This window comes from Leptonychotes weddellii, chromosome 3, assembly GCF_054177405.1.
Source record: "Leptonychotes weddellii isolate Sample4059 chromosome 3, ASM5417740v2, whole genome shotgun sequence".
In the NCBI taxonomy this organism is placed as follows: Eukaryota; Metazoa; Chordata; class Mammalia; order Carnivora; family Phocidae; genus Leptonychotes; species Leptonychotes weddellii.
Window position 1 is genome coordinate 103,450,560 of NC_138371.1, and position 21,977 is coordinate 103,472,536.

General features: G+C 40.9%; 1 protein-coding gene and 1 non-coding gene across 4 annotated transcripts in view; one reads left to right on the plus strand and one right to left on the minus strand.

Annotated features, from left to right (window-relative positions):
- CRYL1 (crystallin lambda 1) overlaps positions 1-21,977 on the minus strand; it is a 171,525-nt gene that overhangs the window by 124,534 nt on the left and 25,014 nt on the right. For 2 of the 3 annotated variants that reach the window (XM_081815412.1, XM_081815411.1), the window contains exon 1: positions 10,681-10,838. The exons of the other annotated variant lie outside the window; for it this stretch is intronic. In XM_081815412.1, coding sequence (XP_081671538.1) covers positions 10,681-10,721 — 41 coding nt within the window. In that variant the 5' untranslated portion in view covers positions 10,722-10,838. Of the gene's footprint in view, positions 1-10,680; positions 10,839-21,977 lie in introns of those variants that run through there. 3 annotated transcript variants of the gene reach the window in all.
- Positions 20,246-20,350, plus strand: LOC115942933 (U6 spliceosomal RNA). Its single transcript, XR_004077507.1, has one exon. It is a non-coding gene; the product is annotated as a U6 spliceosomal RNA (small nuclear RNA).

Sequence of the window (21,977 nt, forward strand, 5' to 3'; positions counted from 1 at the left end):
GTTGACATCCTATTAACTTTTTCTGAACCCCTAGATACCTGGGGACCATGTAATGGGTCCCTACCATTCTAACAATTCTGATATGCGTTAAAGCTTCTAAATTCATAAATCTGAATTAGTACTTCAAAAAACTACTGCAGGTGAAGGGGCACCTGGGTAGCACTCCAAAAAAAATTCATGCCTCAGAAAGTTTCTTATAAAAAATGTACATAAGTTGCCCCAAAGTAAAATTCTGGAATTAAAATATTAAGACTAGCTTAAGGGATGAATTACTTGAAATAAAATAACATTCTACCAGACAGGGTTCAAGACAGCAACTTACAAGGATCCTGAACTCGCCTCTTCCCAGGAACACAACAAATCTAAGCTACACATCAAACAATTTCCTCTGAAAAGGACCCAAAAGCCAGCTGAACAGCTCCTCCACAACAAAAGATAAAAGGGCCACATCGAGTGGGATAGGAGAGGCAGAGACACAGTCTCATAAGAAACCCAACCCAAGACATGGTGACCCACAGCCTCATCATAATACAGACCTTGTTCCCAAGGACCAAGGGATTTGTGCCCCCACATCAGGCACCCCAACCCTACAGAACTATACTAGAGAAAAAAGCTCCCCCCCGCCAAGTGTTTGGCCTCAAAAACCAATGGGCTTACTTCCAGGAGAACCACAGGGCTATGTGGAACGAAAAATCCACTCTTAAAGGGCTCGTGCACAGACCTACAGACCCTGGGACCCAGCACAAAAGCAGTAGTTGGAAAGGCACCTGGCATATGCAAAGGGGACTGACCTATTAGTTTTAAAGCATCTGAGGAAAGGCAGGAACTTGTTGGGACTCTCTGAAAACAGAGGCACTAGTGGGTGCCATCTTTGTGTTCTCCCTCTGCCTCGGTGGTGCCAGCTTTGGCAAGCACCATTTTTTAACACCCCGCCCCCAGCCTACTATCTCAGGTGGGAATGCCCTACCCCCACCTCCACAGGATGCTGCCTTGGCCTGCCCTGCCGTTGCCAGCAGGCATACACAGCCCACCCAGGAGATGCCCCTGGCTCGGATGGCCAGAGGGGCTTGTGTTTCTGGGCCCCGTGGTCTGAACCAATCAGAGAAACACTCCCTGGCAGGCTACCACTCCCAGGGCACTGTGCAAAAGAAGATGGAAACACATGTGAAAAGGCCTATTTTCTCGTTCTGGAGCTTCAGCCTGAAAGGCAGGCTATTATGATTACCTATCAATAATTACTTTCAACATAAATGAACTAAGTTTTCCCAACAAAAGATTGGCTGAGGGGCGCCTGGGTGGCTCAGTCATTAAGCGTCTGCCTTCAGCTCAAGTCATGACCCCAGGGTCCTGGGATCAAGCCCCGCATCAGGCTCCCTGCTCAGCGGGAAGCCTGCTTCTCCCTCTCCCACTCCCCTGCTTGTGTTCCCTCTCTCGCTGTGTCTCTGTCAAATAAATAAATAAAATCTTTAAAAAAAAAAAAAAGAGTAGCTGAACAGATAAAAAGATAAGACCCATCTATATGCTGTCTACAACAGACTCACTTCAGATGTAAGGACACACACAGAATGAAAGTGAAGGGATGGAAAGAAAAGATATTTCATGCAAACAGAACCCAAAGCTGGGTAGCTATACTTCTATCAGACAAAAAAGACTTTAAAACAAATTCTCTAATAAGAGACAAAGAAGGGCATTACATAATGATAAAGGGGTCAACCCAACAAGAGGATATAACATTTGTAAATATTTATGCACCCAACATAGAAGCACCTAAATACATAAAGCAAATATTAACAGAGCTAAAAGGAGAAAATGACAGCACTAATACAATAATAGCAGGAGGCTTTAACATCCCACTTACATCAATGGATAAATTATCCAAACAAAAAATCAGTAATTCCACTATTGGGTATTTACCCAGGGAAAACATTAACTCATAAAGATACATGCACCCCTATGTTTACTGCAGCATTATTTACAATAGCCAAAACATGGAAGCAACCTAAGTGTCCATCAACAGATAAATGGATAAGGAAAATGGAGTGTATACACACACACACACACACACACACACACACACACAGGAATATTACACAGCCATAAAAATGCATGAAATCGTGCTATTTGAGACAGCATGGATGGACCTACAGGGTATTATGCTAAGTGAAATAAGTCAGACTGAGGAAGACAAATATCATGATTCCACTCATAAATGGAACCTTAAAAAATGAATAAACAAAAAGCAGAATCAAAGCTATACATAGAACAAACTGATGGTTCCTGGGGGCAGGGAGGCAAAATGGGTGAAGGGGAGAGGGAGACAGAGGCTTCCAGTTATGGAATGAATAAGTCACAGGAATAAAAAGCAAAGCATAATGAATACAGTCAGTGATATTGTAATAATGATGTAATGGCACAGATGGTAACTCTACTTGTGGTTAACATAGCATAATGTATAAACTGGTCAAATCACTAAGTTGCACACCTGAAACTAATGTAACATTGTGTGTCAACTATACTCAAAAAAAATGTAGCTCTCTCATGAAAAGAAATTAAATCTAAACATGTTGCTGTTCTTTAATCAATTAATTAAAAATAAATTTAAAAATAAGAAAATTGGTAAGGAAACATCAGCCTTAAAAAATACTTTATACCAGGGGCACCTGGCTGGCTCAGTCAGTTAAGCACCTCAAGTTTGATCTCAGGGTCGTGAGTTCAAGCCCCACATTGGGCTCCATGCTGGGCATGAAGCTTACTTAAAAAAACAAAACAAAACAAAACAACTTTATACCAGATGAACTCACAGATACGTACAGAATATCCCATCCAAAATCAGTAGAATACATATTCTTCTCTAGCGCACATGGATAATTCAGAATAGATCATATGTTAGTCCACAAAACAAGTCTCAATCAATTTAAGAACATTAAAATCATATCAAGCACCTTTTCCAACAATAATGGTATAAAACCAAAAAGTCAATATAGAAAGACAATGGGAAAAATCACAAATATGTGAAGATAACACAACATGCTATCGAACAACCAATGGGTCAAGAATAAATCAAAGGAGAAATAAGAAAACAATACATGAAGACAAATTCAAAGTGAAATACAACAGTCCAAAATCTACAGAATGCAGCAAAAGCAGTTTTAAGAGGGAAGTTTATAGTGATACATACCTACCTCAAGAAACAAGAAAAATCTCAACTACACAATCTAACTCTACACCTAAAGGAACTAGAAAAAGAAGAACAGACTACTCTACAAAATTAGTAGAAAGAAGGAAATAAAGACCAGAGCAGAAATAAACAAAACAGAGACTAAAAAGACAGTAGAAAAGATCAATGAAACTGAGCTTGTTCTTTGAAAAGATAAAGTTGACAAACCTTAACCAAACTCACCAAAAATGGAGGACAGGGGTTCTTCAAATAAATAAAATCAGAAATGAAAGAAGAATAGTTATAACTGATACCACAGAAATATGAAGGATCATAAAAGACCACTAAGACAATTATATGCCAACAAATTAGACAACCTAGAAGAGATGGATAAATTCCTAGAAACAATCCTCCAAGACTAAATCATGAAGAAACAGAAAATCTGAATAAACTGATTACTAGCAAGGAGATTGAATCAGTCATTAAAAACCTCCCAACGGGCGCCTGGGTGGCTCAGTTGGTTAAGCGACTGCCTTCGGCTCAGGTCATGATCCTGGAGTCCCGGGATCGAGTCCCACATCGGGCTCCCTGCTCGGCAGGGAGTCTGCTTCTCCCTCTGACCCTCTCATGCTCTATCTCATTCTCTCTCTCAAATAAATAAATAAAACCTTAAAAAACAAACAAACAAAAAAAAACCTCCCAACAAACCAAAGTCTAGGCCCAAACTGTCCACTGATGAATTCTACCAAATATTCAAACAAGATTTAATATCTATCCTTCTCAAGCTCTTCCAAAAAATTGTAGAGGAGGAAATGCTTCCAAACTCACTTTACAAGGCCAGCATTACCCTGATACCAAAACCAGACAAGGACACTACAAAAAAAGAAGAAAAGGGGGAGAGAGAGAGAAATTAAGAAAATTATAGGCCAATATCCCTGATGAACAAAGATGCAAAAATCCTCAACAAAATATTAGCAAACCAAATTAAATAATACATTAAAAGGATCATACATCATGATCAAGTGGGATTATTCCAGGGATGCAAGAATGGTTCAATATTCACAAATCAATCAGTGTGTTACACCACATTAACAAAATGAAGAACAAAAATCATATGATCATCTCAACAGATGCAGAAAAAGCATCTGACAAAATGCAACATCCATTTATGATGAAAACTCTCAACAAAGTATAGAGGATACATACCTTGATATAATAAAGACCAACTATGACAAATGCACAACTAACATCATACTCATCTGTGAAAAGCTGAAAACTTTCCTCTAAGATCAGGAATAGGCAGGATAATTGAACAAGATCTTGAGTAAGATCAAGATGATTACTCACTCTCACTACCTTTATTCAGCATAGCATTGGAAGTCCTAGCCAGAGCAATTAGGCAAGAAAAAGAAGTAAAAGGCCTCCAAACTGGAAAAGAAGAAGTAAAACTCATTATTTGCAGATGACAGGATACCATACTTAGGAAACCCTAAAGATTGCATTAAAAAAGTGTTAGAATAAATGAATTCAGTAAAATTGCAGGATACAAAATCAATATACAGAAATCTCTTGCATCTACACACTAATAACTATCAGAAGAGAAGGGTTTTTTTTAAATCCCATTTACAACTGCAACAAAAAGAATAAAATACCTAGGAATAAATTTAACCAAGGTGGTGAACGACCTGTACACTTTAATACACTTTAATAGAACTTTAAGGCATTGATGAAAGAAATTAAAGAATACACAGATGAATGGAAAGTAGTCCATGCTCATGGATTTAAAGAAATAACACTGTAAAAATGTTTCCACTACCCAAAACAATCTACAGATCCAAGGCAATCCTATCAAAATCCCAATGGCGTTTTTCATAGAACTATAACAAATAATTCTAAAAAGCTAAAGGGTTCTTTTTTTTTTTATGTTATGTTCATCACCATACATTACATCATTAGTTTTTGATGTACTGTTCCATGATTTATTGTTTGCATATAACACACAGTGCTCCATTCAGTACGTGCCCTCTTTAATACCCATCACCAGGCTAACCCATCCTCCCACCCCCCTCCCCTCTAGAACCCTCAGTTTGTTTGTCAGAGTCCATAGTCTCTCATGGTTTGTCTCCCCCTCCGATTTCCCCCCCTTCATTCTTCCCCTCCTGCTATCTTCTTTTTTTTTTTTTTTTTTAACATACTGAGAAAGAAGAACGAAGCCAGAGGTATTATGCTCCCTGGTTTCAACCTATGGTACAAAGCTACAGTAATCAAAACACTACAGTATTGGGAAAAAAAAAAAAAAAAACAGACACGCAGGTCAACAGAGTCCAGAAATCAACCCATACATATCTGATCAATTAATTTACGACAATGGAGGCAAGAATATACAATTGGGAAAGGACAGTCTCTTCAGTAGTGTTGGGAAAAATGGATAGCCACATGCAAAAGAATGAAAATGGACCACGATCTCATACACACACAAAAATTATCTCAAAATGAATTAAAGACTTGAATTTAAGACCTGAAACTATAAAATTCCTAGAAGAAAACATAGGTGGTAAGCTCCCTGACATTTTTCTTAGCGATGTCTTTTTTTGGAGCTGAAGCCAAAGGCAGGGGAAACAAAAGCAAAAAGAAACAAGTGGGACTACATCAAACTAAAAAGATTCTGCACAGCAAAGGAAACCATCAAGAAAATGACAAGACACATGCCGAATGCCAGAAGATACTTGCAAATGATATATACAATAAGGGGTTAATATCCAATATATTTAAAGGTCTACAACTCAATAACAAAAAACCACCCAATTAAAAATGAGCAGAGGATCTAAATATACATTTTCCAAAGAAAACATACAAATGGCCAACAGACACATGAGGAGATGTTCAATATCACAATCAGGGAAATGCAAATTAAAACCACAATGAGATATCACCTCACACCTGTCAGAATGGCTAAAATCAAAAACTCAAGAAACATCAAGTGTTGGGGCGCCTGGGTGGCTCAGTCGTTAAGCGTCCGCCTTCGGCTCAGGTCATGATCCCAGGGTCCTGGGATCGAGCCCCACGTCCAGCTCCCTGCTCAGCGGGAGGCCTGGTCTCCCTCTCCCACTCCCCCTGCTTGTGTTCCCTGTCTTGCTGTGTCTCTCTCTCTGTCAAATGGCAAGGATGTGGAGAAAAGGGAACCCATGTTGCACTGTTGGTGGGAATATAAATTGAAGCAGCCACTCTGGACAACTGCATGGAGATTACTCAAAAAATTAAAAATAGAAATATTATACAATCCAACTATTTCAAGGTTTGGTTATTTACCCAAAGAATACAAAAAAACACTAATTTAAAAAGATATATACACACCTATGTTCATTGAAGCATTACTTACAATAGCCAAGATATGAAAACAACCTAAGTGTCCACCTATGAATAAATCAATAAAGAAGACATAGTATACACACACACACACACACACACACACACACAATGGAATACTACTCAGCCATAAAAAGGAAGATCTTGCTATTTGTGACAACATGGACAGAACTTGAAGGTATTATACCAAGTGAAACATGCTGGACAAAGACAAATACCATATGATTTCACTTACAGTGGAATCTAAAAAACAAAACAGGGCGCCTGGCTGGCTCAGTCGTTAAGCGTCTGCCTTCGGCTCAGGTCATGATCCCAGGGTCCTGGGATCGAGTCCCACATCGGGTCCCTCCTCGGCGGGAAGCCTGCTCTCCCTCTCCCACTCCCGCTGCTTGTGTTCCTGCTCTCGCTATCTCTGTCTCTGTCAAATAAATAAATAAAATCTTAAAATAAATAAATAAATAAAAAATAAAAAACAAAACAAACTAAACTAAACTAATCTGAACTCATAGATATAGAGAACAGACTAGTGGTTACCAGAGGCGAGGGGGATTCAGATGGGCAAAATTGGGAAAGGGGCTCAGTTGTATGGTGACGAATGGTAACTAGATTTATGGTGATCATTTTGCAGTGTATACAAATACCAAATTATAATGTTGTACACCTGAAACTTATATAATGTTATATACCAATTTTACCTCAATTAAAAAAAAAGGGGGGGGAACCAACATCCTAACAAGCCCTTCACACTGCATTACCAGGTAAAAAAAAAAAAAAAAAAAAGAAGGCAATCTCTGTTATAAAAGCTCAAACATCTGTCTACTAGGACCAGGCACGATGGATACACAGCCGGTAATGATAGTTTCTACCCTAAGGGGAAGGCCCTGGAATCAGAACTTTTCCCCGAGGAGATAGGCCCCTGAGCTCAGTCCTAAAGAAGTGTGCTCGGTGAAAAAAGAGGCACAGGAGAAAAAGCGCACTTGAGGCCCCAGGAACATGGCAATGTTGGCCTTCTCCCCCAGATTGGTTCCTATTTTACAACAAGCTCAGGGCCTAAAATTTGGGCAAACACAATGCAGTATGTATGTGAATATAGAATTCATATTTTAGTTATTCAGAAACACAGTATTATATAAAGGTAAGTTCCCCTGCAGACTTCTAGGGCTAACAGATATGAAAGCTTGAGAACATCACACTCAACTACACCACTCAAATGCCTTCAGGAAACCCACTTTTACTCCCATTTTTTGAAGTTGCCATTACCATATTTTCCCTTTCTTTATGTTCCCACAGCCCTCGATCCGAGAGGCTTTTCTCTTCTTTCTTAATTCTTCAAAAACCCACTCCTATTCTGTCAAGCCCACCATTCGAAGGGACTTGCCCTGGATGCTCACAGGAAAGCTAAGTGGCCATGTGAAGAGTGTCCTTTATGGCGGCACCTGGGTGGCTCAGTAGGTTAAGGCTGCCTTTGGCTCAGGTCACGATCGCAGGGTCCTGGGACTGATCCCCATTTAGGGTTCCTTGCTCAGCAGGGAGCCTGCCGCTCACCCTGCTCGTTTTCTCTCTCTCATATGAATAAAATCTTTAAAAAAAGTATCCTTTATGAAAAAAATCAATGGAAAAAAAATCAATGGAAAAGTGAGTAGAGACTGTATTTCTAGCAAGTACTTTTAAGAAGGAATCTGGTAATTATTAGGAAAAGATGGAAAAACAATGGCCCAATATGTCCCTGAAATCGAAATACATATATTTGGTCTGTTGAAATCCAAGAATGAAACTCAACCAGGTTTTAGGGAATTAATTTACACTCCCCAGCCCCATCTTGTAAATGGATGTTCCTTGGAATCACCCATGGGGCCAGAAGAGAGAGAGCAGAGAGACAGAGAGAAAGGGGAGAGGGGAGGAAGGGGGAGGAAGGGAGAGGAAAAGTGAGTAAGGGGAGAGGGGAGAAGAGAGAAGAAAGGGAGAGGAATGAAAGGAAGGAAAGCAGCACTACTCCAGAGGCAGAGATGCGTGTTTTCTGAGGTGCTGAGGGTGTGGGATAGACAGGAAGGGCTTTCTATCCTGTGCCAATTCCTGTGGTCATTAAAGTTTGCCAGCCCTCATCTAATTCCTTATCAACCTCCCTCAAGGGAAGCAGAAATCAACTGACTCACTAATCCCAGCTCCTTCTTGAAAGACTGTACTCCTCATGAAAGACCCAGGGCCAGACAGGCACAGTCAATTCCAAACTTCATTTAACATTTATTAGGTGAAAGCAGAATAACACTCCAACACATGGCGTGAGATACACAAAACTCTAGCCCTTGAACCTGGACAACTAAAATGCAAGTCAAGCATAGTCACTGTGCCCAACACAAAGTACACTTTTTAAAATATATTTTTATAGGGGTGCCTGGGTGGCTCAGTTGGTTAAGCGACTGCCTTTGGCTCAGGTCATGATCCTGGAGTCCCCGGATCGAGTCCCGCATCGGGCTCCCTGCTCGGCAGGGAGTCTGCTTCTCCCTCTGACCCTCCTCCCTCTCAGGCTCTCTGTCTCTCATTCTCTCTCTCTCAAATAAAAAAAATATATATATATATATTTTTTTTTTTTTTATATTCCTTCACCAGGCAGCCACACACATCCACATGCCTGTAAAGGTCAAAGGCTCAGTTAATTGCACTGTTCTGTGACCAAAAGGAAGCTGACAAAAGCGCCCTGATTCCTTCTTTCAGTAGGTTCTAAAGGAAAAATCCTCACACTGGAATTGTCGCTGGGGGGCAGGGCAGATCGGCCAACACCTTAGTAGCATAAAGAGACACAAAGCCACCCCCAAAAAGGTGCTTCTAACTATAAATAGCAATCATTAACATGTCTATAGATTGCTGATAGCCTATCAATGCAAAGGTACGCATAAATACTTTTTTTTTTTTAATGAAAAATAGCAGAAGTTTTAAAAGACCAGGTGGGGGCACAAACCAGAAAAATTTGGATGGAATTTAGGCTGTGAAACCGACACACCCTAGCAAACTCTGAGCTCCAGCGTTCCCCTCTGGAAACGGCGCTTTCTCCACGAATCAGGAATTAGGACTGCCCCCGTGTGTCCTCCAGGCACCTGTTGCCGCCCGGAGATACCCCTGGGGACAAGAACACACACATCCTCACGCCCTGCAGGCAGCCTGGCCATGATGCGCAACGGGTCCTCGTTACTGGGAGTAGCATCTAGGCCACTTACTAACTGTGACCAGGGGCAAACTGCTTAATCTCAGTTTTCTCATCCATAAAGTGGGAAGAGTTAAGAATACAGTTCTGCTGGGGCGCCTGGGTGGCTCAGATGGTTAAGCGTCTGCCTTCGGCTCAGGTCATGATCCCAGGGTCCTGGGATTGAGCCCCACATCCGGCTCCCTGCTCAGCGGGGGGCCTGCTTCTCCCCCTCCCTCTGCTTCTCCCCCTGCTCATATTCTCTCTCTCTGAATCTGTGTCTCGAATGAATAAATTTTAAAAAACTAAAAAAAAAAAAATACAGTTCTGCACAATCTTTGCCAGACTTAATTTCACCCAACGCCTAGGACGTCTATTTGTATTTGCCGGTAGGCCTGGCATCACTCAACTAATTCCACAAACCGCATTTCCACCGCAGCCTGCACTGTCAGCTTTTTTTTTTTTTTTTAGATTTTATTTATTTACTTGAGAGAGAAAGAGACAGAGATAGCGAGAGAGAGCAGGAGCTGGGAGGAGTGGGAGAGGGAGAAGCAGGCTTCCCGCTGAGCAGGGAGCCCGATGTGGGGCTCGATCCCAGGATCCTAGGATCGTGACCTGAGCCGAAAGCAGACGCTTAACCGACTGAGTCACCCAGGCGCGCACCACCTTGCGGGTTAAGTCAGAACGAAGTGAAACAAAACCGCACTCTACAGTGTGCTTCAACCTGCAAAGCCACGCCGCTACTGGGCGCTCCTACAGGCCTGACCCCTTTCACAGAGAGGTGCAACGACGCACTGAACCCTCGAAGGTTGGAGGCTGGCATTCCACCACGCCGGTTCCACCTCTGGAAACTGACAGCGACCTGGACTCCCAAGCCGAGGCGGCGACGCACGGGCCCCACGCTCCAGAGTACCGCGGGCCCGGGTCTCCTCCAGCGCCGTGGCAAGAACGCGGCGGGTCGGTGGGTCGGGCCGTTTACCTGCCAATGATCACCACCTCGCCGGTCGCTGAGGACGCCATGGCCAGACGCCTAGATGGCTCGGGAGCCGTACCGCAAGTGCGAAGAGCTGTGCGCGACAGGGCTCTCGGGCGCCGCGCGCTGCGCCAGATCCCCGCGCTTGGCGGGGCGTGCCCCGCGCCCATTGGCTTGGCACCCGAGCCCGGGGCGGGCGCGCGGGCCGGATAGGCTACTGGAGGGCCGGGGGGGCGGGCCCGCCGCCTCGGTCCCCATTGGGTGCGTGGTAGGCGGAGCCTCCACCCGGACACCCAGGCGCAGACCAGGAGCAAAGGCGAGCAGGCGGGGCTGTGGCCGGCTGGAGGACCCGGTGCGGGGTAAACGCTGGATGGAAAGCGCGAAGACCCAACCCTTCGGACTTCGGCAATTCATTTTTTCATATTTTAGTTTCCAACTGTACACCCTAAAATCAGTGTACATAGGAGGGGGCACCTCCAGGCTGGCACAAGGCTTGACCGCTAAAGGACCTCAAAGAAACTTGCAGTAGAATTTCCTCTTTGGAAATATTACCACCTCTTCAATACATACCCCGTTCAGGCCTTTATAGTGAGGGTGGTTATTGCTGAGTTTACACTCATAATTCGTTTCTAGAAAGATCCTCGCTGCCTTTCTCCACAGATGAGAACTGAGACCCAGGAACTTTGGGAAAGCAGGAAAGGAAAGCTCCAAATGTATTTATCTGTGAAACTGGAAGACGTCTTTGATCCCACTATACTATGCTAAGGGGACCGTGAGGAATAGGAGTTATTTGAGCTGTATGTACTTCCTCTTTCAAGAGGCAGAGTCGGTTTATGTATGACAGAAAGGAAATGTCCAGGAACAAACAAACAGACCAAGAGGAAAGAGCATCATACATCTCATGACAGTTTGTGTCCACACAGCACAAGCTGGGAAGGAAAATACCACAGTCATCCAATTCAAGAGGACTAGAGAGTACTCAAACTGAAAACATGCGCAACATTGACCTCAGATGACAAATGGAGCTCTTCCTTTGTTTTCCCCAGTCAGAACATGGAAAGAGGATTGTCAGAGGGAGGGGTAGGCTTTAAAGAACAATTTCACGAAGTTTCAATAAACACATGGAACAAGGTGCTCAACTCACTTAAGAGAGGATAAATGAAAAGTAACACAAAATAGATAACTCATCTTTCACCCACCAAATAGGCTAAAATTACAAAGACTGATAAAATATCCATATTGGCAATGAAGTGTTTCAGACCTGAAACCCTTTAATACACCGTTGAAGGCAGGCTTATATTGGCACAGCCTTTCTGGAGAAAAATGCTGTTGGGAGAGCAGTCAGCCATGAGCCCTCAGCATTCCTGAACTTTCTTGCTGAGTAGAGCAGACTGCAAGACATACCCACCTGATGCTAAGCTGTTTCTGTAGCTATGCACCCAGGCAGCTAAATAGATCAAGCCTCCTGCAGAGTGAGTACCTTGTAACTGCTCCCTCCTGGGGTGGGAGGGGACTGGCTTGTTTGCTGCTCACTACAGCATCGGCCCTATGCTCAACAAGTGCTGGTCCCTTGGCCTTGCAAAAGCTGGGTCATCTGGCCCTCAGTGTAACCCTGTGGGAATTGGGGCTCCAAGATCAGGTGCAAATATGCTGAAACTCTGGCTATTGCTTTTGCTGTGAGTAGTAGGGTCTTTTATCTCTAATCCAGAAGTCTCATGTCTTCTGTCAGCTTCCACAAAACTGTGGCAAGCTAGCTCATTAGTTTGTAATAAGATGAAAATCTCACTTACAGTTCTTGACATACCAAAATTTAAAAGGTGTGTACTTTGGCTTTGCAATTCCAGTCCTAGAGATCTGTTGTATAGAAATACAAGTGGACATGAAGATAGACAAAATGTTTATTTCAGCAAATAAAATAGAATAGAAAAATATTAAAATATGTAGAATCTTAACATAATGTTAAAATAGACATTGAAAACATGATGAATATCTATCAATAAGAAACAGTTTTAAAGATTATGGTACAGAGGGCTTCTGCTTCTGGCCAAGAGGGAGTAACAGAAATCAGACTTACAGTCCCGCCTTAAACAAGCAGAACACCTCCCCCCCAATTATGGGGAAAGTTGACCTCAGATATTAGACAAGAAGGAGTCTCAGATTGTGATCCCATCCATAAATGTACACAGTCTACTGATTTTCAACAAAGGTATAAAGGCAATTCAATGGCAAAGGATAGTCTTTTCAACAAATGGTGCTGGAACAATTGGATATGCATAAGTAATGATAATAATAGCCCCTTACCATATATAAAAATACTAACATCCAAATGCACCCATGTGAAACCTAAAACCACAAAACATCTAAAAGAAAACATAGAAAACTTTGTAATGCTGAGTTAGGGAGAGATTTCTTAGATGTGCCACAAAAAGTTTAACAGACAAATAAAAAGTTGGTAAATTAGACCTCATCAAATTTAAGAACTTATGCTTTTTCAAGACAATATCAAGAAAATGAAAAGATAAGCCACAAACTGGGGGGGGGAAATATTTTCAAATTAGGTATCTATTATAGGTTTTGTTTACAAGATATATAAAGAGTTCTCAAACTCAATAATAATTTTTAAAATAGCTTTTAAATTTAATTTTTTAAAACAGTGACAAGTTTTATGTTGTGTATACATTATCACAACTTTTTGAATGGCCAAAAGATTTATTTTTTTTCAAATTTTTATTTAAATTCTAGTTAGTTAACATACAGTGCAATATTGGTTTCAGGAGTAGAATTCAGTGATTCATCACTTACATACAACACCCAGTGCTCATCACAAGTGCCCTCTTTAATACCCATCACCCCTCCAGCCCATCCCTCACCCTCCTCCCTCCATCAACCCTCAGTTTGTTCCCTGGAGTTAAGAGTTTCTTTATGGTTTGTTTCTCTCTCTCTCTTTTTGATGACTGAGAAATATTCCATTTTATATATATACACCATATCTTCTTTATCCATTCATCAGTCAATGGACATTTGGGCTCTCTCCATAGTTTGGCTATTGTTGATGGTGCTGCTATAAACAATCAGGGTGCATGTACCCCTTCAAATCTGCATTTTTGTATCCTTTGTGTAAATACCCAGTAGTGTAATTGCTGGGTCATAGGGTAGTTCTATTTTAAACTTCTTGAGGAACCTCCATACCGTTATCTAGAGTGGCTGTACCAGCTTGCATTCCCACCAACAGTGCAAGAGGGTTCCCCTTTCTCCACATCCTTGCCAACATCTGCTGTTTCTTGTGTTGTTAATTTTAGGCATTCTGAAGATGTGAGACGATATCTTATTGATAGGTTTTGATTTGTATTTCCCTGATGCCGAGTGATGTTGAGCATCTTTTCATGCGTCTGTTAGCCATTTGTTTTTTTTTTTAAGATTTATTTATTTATTTATTTGAGAGAGAGAGAGCACGTGCATGAGAGGTGGGGAGGGTGAGAGGGAGAAGCAGACTCCCTGCTGAGCAGGGAGCCCATGCAGTACTCGATCCCGGGGATCCAGGATCATGACCTGAGCCAAAGGCAGTCGCTTAACCAACGGAGCCACCCAGGCACCCCTGTTAGCCATTTGTATGTTCTTTAGAAAAGTGTCTATTCATGTCTTCTGTCCATTGCTTAACTGGATTATTTGTTTTTTGGGTGTTGAGTTTGATAAATTCTTTATAGATTTTAGATACTAACCCTTTATAAGTTATGTCATTTGCAAATATCTTCTTCCGTTCTGTAGGCTGCTTATTAGTTCTGTTGATTGTTTCCTTTTCTGTGCAGAGGTTTGTATCTTGTTAAAGTCCGAATAGTTCATTTTTGCTTTTGTTTCCCTTGCCTTTGGAGATGTGTCTAGGAAGAAGTTGCTATGGCTGAGGTCTGAGAGTTCACTGCCTGTGTTCTCCTCTAGGATTTTGATGGTTTCCTGTCTCACATTTAGGTATTTCATCCATTTTGAATTTATTTTTGTGTATGGTGAAAGAAAGTAGTCCAGTTTCATTCTTCATGTGGCTGTCCAATTTTCCCAACACCATTTGTTGAAGAAACTGTCTTTTTTCCATTGGACATTCTTTCCTGCTTTGTCGAAGATTAGTTGACCATAGAGTTGAGGGTCCATTTCTGGGTTCTCTATTCTGTTCCATTGATCTATGTGTCTGTTTCTGTCCCAGGACCATACTGTCATGATGATTACAGCTTTGTAATATAGCTTGAAATCCAGAATCATGATGCCTCTAGTTTTGTTTTTCTTTCTCAGGATTGCTTTGGCTATTCGAAGTCCTTTGTGCTTCCGTACAAATTTTGGGATTGTTTGTTCTTGTTCTGTAAAAAATGCTGTTGGTATTTTGATAGGGATTGCATTAAATGTATAGATTGCTTTGGGTAGTATAGATATTTTAACAATATTTGTTCTTCCAATTCATGAGCATGGAATATCTTTCCATTTCTTTGTATCTTCTTCAGTTTCTTTCATCAGCGTTTGATAGTTTTCAGAGTACAGGTCTTTCACCATTTTGGTTAGGTTTATTCCTAGGTATCTTATTGTTTTTGGTGCAATTGCAAATGCGATCAATTTTTATTTCTTTTTCTGCTGTTTTGTTATTGGTGTATAGAAATGGAACAGATTTCTGTACATTGATTTTATATTGTGTGACTTTGCTGAATTCATGTATTAGTTCTAGCAATTTTTTTGGTGGAGTCTTTTGGGTTTTCTACATAGAGTATCATGTCGTCTGCAAATAGTGAGAGTTTGACTTCATTCATTCAGCCAATAAATACTTGATGTGCCCCCACCCAATGCCAGTCACTTTGCTAGGTGAGAAGGATTAGATTGACAAGATCCTGCTCTCATGGAGTGTATATTTGGAAGTCAGCAAGAAATAAGTAAATGGATAAGATAATTTCAGAGCTTGGTAGTCTCTATTGAGTAACTAGAAAGAGATAAGGGGGTAGTGACTATCCAGAAGGAGGCTGTAGAGGTGCTGCTTTAAGTTGAATAGAAGTCTTCTCTGAGAATATGGTTTTTTTAGCTGCAGACTAATTGATGAGAAAGATTTGGTAACATAAAGATCAGCAGTGAGCTTGCCAGATGTGAGAAACAAACAGAAGGCCAACAGAGCTGTAGCACAGTGGGCAAAGAGGTAAAAAATAGTATCAGAGAACCAGGCAGGAACCAGCTCATCTGGGGACTTGTCATGGTAGAGTTTGTGTTTTGTTTTAAATGAAATAAATAAATGAATAAATAAATAGAAACAACCTAATTAAAAAGTGGGCAAAAGATTTGAAGAGAGAGTTCACTCAGGAAGATATATTTAATAGTTAATAAGCAGTGTAAATATGTTAAACATCATTAGTCATCAGGGGAATTTAAATTAAAGCCACAATGAGATACCACTGCACACCCATTAAAATGCCTGACATCAAAAACACTGAAAATACTTAGATTGGTAAGGATGTGGAACAATGGAATTCTCATAGATTGCTGGTAGGAATGCAAAAAGGAACAACCAGTTTGGAAAACAATATGGAAATTTCTTGTGACGTTAAACATACATTTACCACACTACTCAGCAATCCCACTCCTAGGTATTACTCAAGGAAAATAAAAAGGGTCCACACAGATATGTATATAAATGTATTCTTAGTAGCCTTATTCATAATAGCCAAAACCTAGAAACAACTTAAATGGGGGATAGAATAACAAATTTTGATATATTCATACAATGTAATACTACTCAGCAATAAAAAAGAACAAACTACTTATTTATGCATTCAACATGAATGACTCCCAATAACATTATATTAACAAAAGAAGTCAGATGCAGAAGAGTATATCTATGATTCAAGTTTTTTTTTTGTTTGTGCATGCACTGGCAGCGGGGAAGGGGTAGAGGGAGAGAGAGAATCTTAAGCAGGCCCAGCATGGAGTCTAGTTCGGGGCTCAGTCTCACAACCCTGAGATCATGACCTGAGCTGAAATCAAGAGTCTAACGCTTAACTAACTGAGCCACCCAGGCACCCCATATGATTCAATTTATATATGACTCCAGAAAAGACTGATCATAAGTATAGAAGATACTTCTTGTCCTGGAGATTGGAGGGGATTGCCTCAGTTGGGGCACAAGGGAAATTAGGGGTTGATAGAAGTATTCTGTATCTTGATTAGGACAGTGGTCCCACAGGTATACATATTATCAAAACCCACTGAAATAGGGTGCCTGGGTGGCTCAGTTGGTTAAGCATCTGCCTTTGGCTCAGGTCATGATCCCAGGGTCCTGGCATCAAGTCCCCTGGAGGGCTTCCTGCTCAGCACGGCGTCTGCTTCTCCCTCTGCCCTTCCCCGCCTCCCATTCTCTCTCTCTCTCTCTCAAATAAATAAAATCTTTTTTAAAAAACTCACTGAAATATACACTTAAGTGAGTGCATTACGTTATATATGTTACACCTCAATAAAATTGATTTTTTTAAGGTAGGATTTTGGATGATTTGTATCTTTCAAGAATAAATGTTTGGGGGTGCCTGGGTGACTCAGTTGCTAAGCATCTGCCTTCAGCTCAGGTCATGATGCCAGAGTCCTGGGATCGAGCCCCGCATCGGGCTCCCTGCTCCGTGGGGAGCCTGCTTCTCCCTCTCCCACTCCCCCTGCTTGTGTTCCCTCTCTCGCTGTGTCTCTCTCTGTCAAATAAATAAAATCTTAAAAAAAAAAAAAAGAATAAATGTTTGATTCACCCCACTCCCACCCCACCTAGGGGGAAAAAAAAAAAACACACCGTACAAAACTTTGATCAGCTGAGATGCAGTACAAAGGTGAATTTGTGACAAGTACTTAGAAAGGAAGTAATAGATACTATATTTTTCTGACCAGTAACAGAAATGAAGACCATGTAATTTTTTTTCTTAATTTTATCTGTATATGTGTGTGTATGCTAATTTCTTTCCCTTCTTCCTTTTCACCTGTTATTTTATGTAAGGATTGTTGGTAGTGCTTACCTTTATAATTTTGGTTACAGAAGATTCAGGTGAGCTTAGACTGAATTACACACAGATACTGAATGTGTTGCCCTGAGATGGATACGATGACTGTTAGCACTTGCTCTGTCTACCCTTTGTGCAGCGAGTAAGAGCAGCTCTGTGGGAGAGAAAATTGCATCTTCTCAGGAGAAAGCAGAGTCTTTACTATTGTGGCAAAAAAATTCAAGTGTGTGTAGAATCAAGAGTCTAACGCTTAACTAATGTTAATGTTATTGGGAGTCATTCATATTTGGATGGTACCCATGGTCATTGGCTATTGTCTGTCTGCTCCAAACCCTATTATTATTTTTTTTTAAGATTTTATTTATTTATTTGAGAGAGAGAGAATGAGAGAGAGCACATGAGAGGGGGGAGGGTCAGAGGGAGAAGCAGACTCCCTGCAGAGCAGGGAGCCCGATGCGGGACTCGATCCAGGGACTCCAGGATCATGACCCGAGCCGAAGGCAGCCGCTCAACCAACTGAGCCACCCAGGCGCCCTCCAAACCCTATTATTAAACAATTGTTTCTCCACACCAAATCCACCCGTCTATATTCTGTTTGGTGATGCTGAAGCTGGCTTCCTGTGAAATTCTACCAACTGGGGCAGTAGAGAAAAAATGGAAGGTAGAAGGAGGAGAGAATATTCGCTTGCTGATCCTAGCAATGGCATCAGTGACCCCTATTGTTTCCATCTCCAGCTTTTTGGCCCTCCTAGACACTGCCGCTCATCCCCATCAGAGGCATGACCAATTCCCAAAGGGTTTAAGCCTCAGTTCCACTGGGCCTCTCCTCTGAGCTTCTAGTTCCCAAAATCTTCCTGCATTGCCAGTCCTAGGAGCATAACCATGTCCTAATATTACTGTGTTACCTCAGTGTTCTCTGACTGCTTTTCAGTCCTCCAAGAACTATTGAACTAATTCTCCATATTACATTCTCTGTTGCAATATCTAATGTGGTTTCTTGTTTCCAGACTAGACTTTGGACTTCTCTAAATGTTAAAAGCTGGTGATTATGAATTGATTCTAATGGAATCCAGGTAGTCTGAAATCCATGTGCATTCAGAGAGAGGTTTTCACATTAAAGTCCTGGCTTAAGTTTAAATGTGTAATATCTGATATGTTCTCCTTTCTTTTAATTAACTTAATTGAAATTGATCTTGATATTTCTGAAATTCTACTCTTTGCAAGTTGAATTTGTGTAGTATGAGACACAAGTACTAGAGAAAAAAACTGGATAAAGTTAAAATAGAATTAAGCACATGAAAACATGTAGATTCTAATACTACTAGAAATTAAATACTATTAGGCAGAATGGATTTGTACAGCCAAAACTTCCTTATTAGAAATCTTGCACATCTAGCCAAGTATTCAGCCATTGAAAATGGCCAGATGGTGGCTACATTGAACTTGGCACAGACTTCAGAGGCTGAAATCCTTGTGTTTTCCACTCATTTCATAAAGTCAGTTAAGATTAATTTCTATACTCCTTTACTAGCTCAGTATTATCACCAAGAAATGGCAAGAAGTTAAATGTTGCTAGCAAAATTTTAAGAACTCATAGCTCTTTAAATGACAGCACTTTAAACTGAAACTGGTTCTTACATAACGATACAAAATAGGAATTACAAGTGACTCAAGAGACCATACTTACTGAGACATATTCTGAGGATAAAAAGAACTACAAAAAAAAAAACCAACAACTTGAATTTCATTTGGTGGTTTTATTTTTCATACCAATATATTGCTATTTTTAGCTTTTTTTTGTTTGGATAAATCAAATATATATGTTGATTTTGTTTTGGCACGAAGATTTCACCATAAGAGAAAATAAGGTATAATCATAGAAACAAAGAATTTAAAAAGGAGGGATGCCTGAGTGGCTCAGTCAGTTAAGCGTCTGCCTTCGGCTCAGGTCATGATCCCAGGGTCCTGGGATGGAGTCCCAAATCAGGCTCCTTGCTCAGCAGAGAGCCTGCTTCTCCCTCTGCCTGCCGCTCTTCCTGCTTGGCTCATTCTCTCTCTCTCTCTGACAAATAAATAAATAAAATCCTTTTAAAAATTATAAAAAAGAAAAGAATTTAAAGAGGAATGCTATGATCTTAGTTGGATGGATGGATAGATAGATGATAGATAGATAGATAGATAGATAGATAGATAGATAGATAGAGTGAATGACTGAATGAAGGTATTTTCCAGCTTGGTTCTCTGAAGTTCTCTTTAAGATCAGTACCACCCAGTATCACAAATCTGGCCTGAAACCCTGATGCCCCAATCTTGATCTCTACATTCTTCACTACAAGGAACCAGGACTGCTTGGAGAAATGGGTGACCCATGTTTGGTGTAGGAAGGCTACCAAGTTGGCCTGGGACAGTTGTGTGCCCAGAGGCAAGAAAGCTTTCAAATATCAATAGAATGGCATCTAAGGGACCTCAGACTCAGCCTACATGGTAATTAGCAATGAGAAGATTTACTTGGAATATCTGGTCAAATGCTCTGCTCTTAAATGACCTCAATTTACCTTTAAGAATTGGATTATTAAGTGCTCCTTTTGGCACCACATATATTAAGAATTGAAATGATACAGAGATTAGGTTGGCCCCTGCCCAAGGATGACACGAAAATTTGTGAAGCAGTCCATATTTCTACAGAACGGATTGATGGTTCCCAGAGGTGGGGGCTTGGCAGCAGGCAAAATGTGTGAAGGGTGCCAAAAGGTACAAATATCCAGTTATAAAATAAATAAGTCATGGGGATGAAATGTACAGCCTGGGTCAACTATACTTAATAATTCTATGTTGCATATTTGAAAGTTACTGAATAAATTCAAAAGTTCTTATCACACAAAAGAAACATTCTATAAGTTTGTATGGTGATGTTAATTAGTTATATTGTGGTGATCATTTCACAGTATATACAAATATCATATTAAAATACCTCTTTTTAAGCATTAAGTATATAAAGGTTAAGAATAAAGACCACAATATTTATGTTCTTGTGTTAAGAAAGGATCTGTGCATACATGATAATTTTGATATTTGAGAAATTCAGTCTCAGGGACAGCCTTGCAACTGCTATTAAAATGTGTAATCAAGAAATTGATTTAGACAATTTTTAAGATAAAATCTAATTTTTTGCATGGCTTTGGAACATCTGAGAAAACTCTAGAATCACCTTGGTATTATTTGTAAGTTTTATTTATTAGACTTATAAGAATTATTTAGCATTTGGGGAATTTTTATGAAGTCAGACAGTTGAAATATATTAAAAAAATCAAATGCAGTAAACTTATAAATACAGTTTTTAAAATGCTGTGAAACTGGAGCACCTGGGTGGCTCAGTTGGTTCAACCTCTGCCTTTGGCCCTGGTCATGATCCTTGGGTCCTGTCCTGGGATTGAGCCGCCGCATTGAGTCGTCCCTTTCCCCCCCCCCCACAATCACATCCTGAATCCAGGCTCACCGGGGAGTCTACTTCTTCCTCTCCCTCTGCTCCTCCCCCTGCTAATGCTCTGTCTTTCTGTCTCTCTCTCTCAAATAAATAAAATCTTAAAAAAAATAAAATACTATTTAAGTAACTTAGTAAATTCAAAGGACCCTTAAAAGTGATTGCTCAAAGTTTTGACGTATTTTTTAAAAGAAAAGCAAGATGACTGTCAAAATCTAAGAAGCCTAAGTAAGAAAAAAGTGAACTCTTGAATCATCTTTTCTGTATCCTGAAACAACCCCAAAACTCCTATCAATGGTGGAGAACTAAGATACTTCCAGAAGATAAAGCCTCAAATCTTAAGGATTGCCTTTGAGCTAAAGACAGCTGCAAACCTCCTTAATTATAAAGTGCTTGAAGAAAAAAGAAGTGCCTGCTTTCAGCCCCAGTCCTCCAGCCTAAAGGAAGCAGGGAGAGGTGGGGCACAGAAAAGGCCAGGTCCAAGTGTCGAGACCTTGTACACAAGGTGGAGACCTTGAACCGGGGTCTAGGCTGCCTCCCCACTTCGGGATAGTCAGGGCCAGGTATACACAAGTCAGCGTTATTAAGCTCATGCAACCAGCACACCTGCAAATGGAGCCAAGTCAAGAATCCAAGCCCAAGCCGAGAATCCAAAGAAATGAGTTGACAGCTATCCACTGTACCCTCCAAGAGGTTGTGAGGGAAGATAGGGGCTTTGGCCAAAAGACTAAAAACACTTCATTGCACAAGCAAAGCAGTGGAGGCCCTGGTCAGATGAACTGCTACAGATGCCAGTTGGTCCAGCTGTGTCTGATTAACTGATGGGC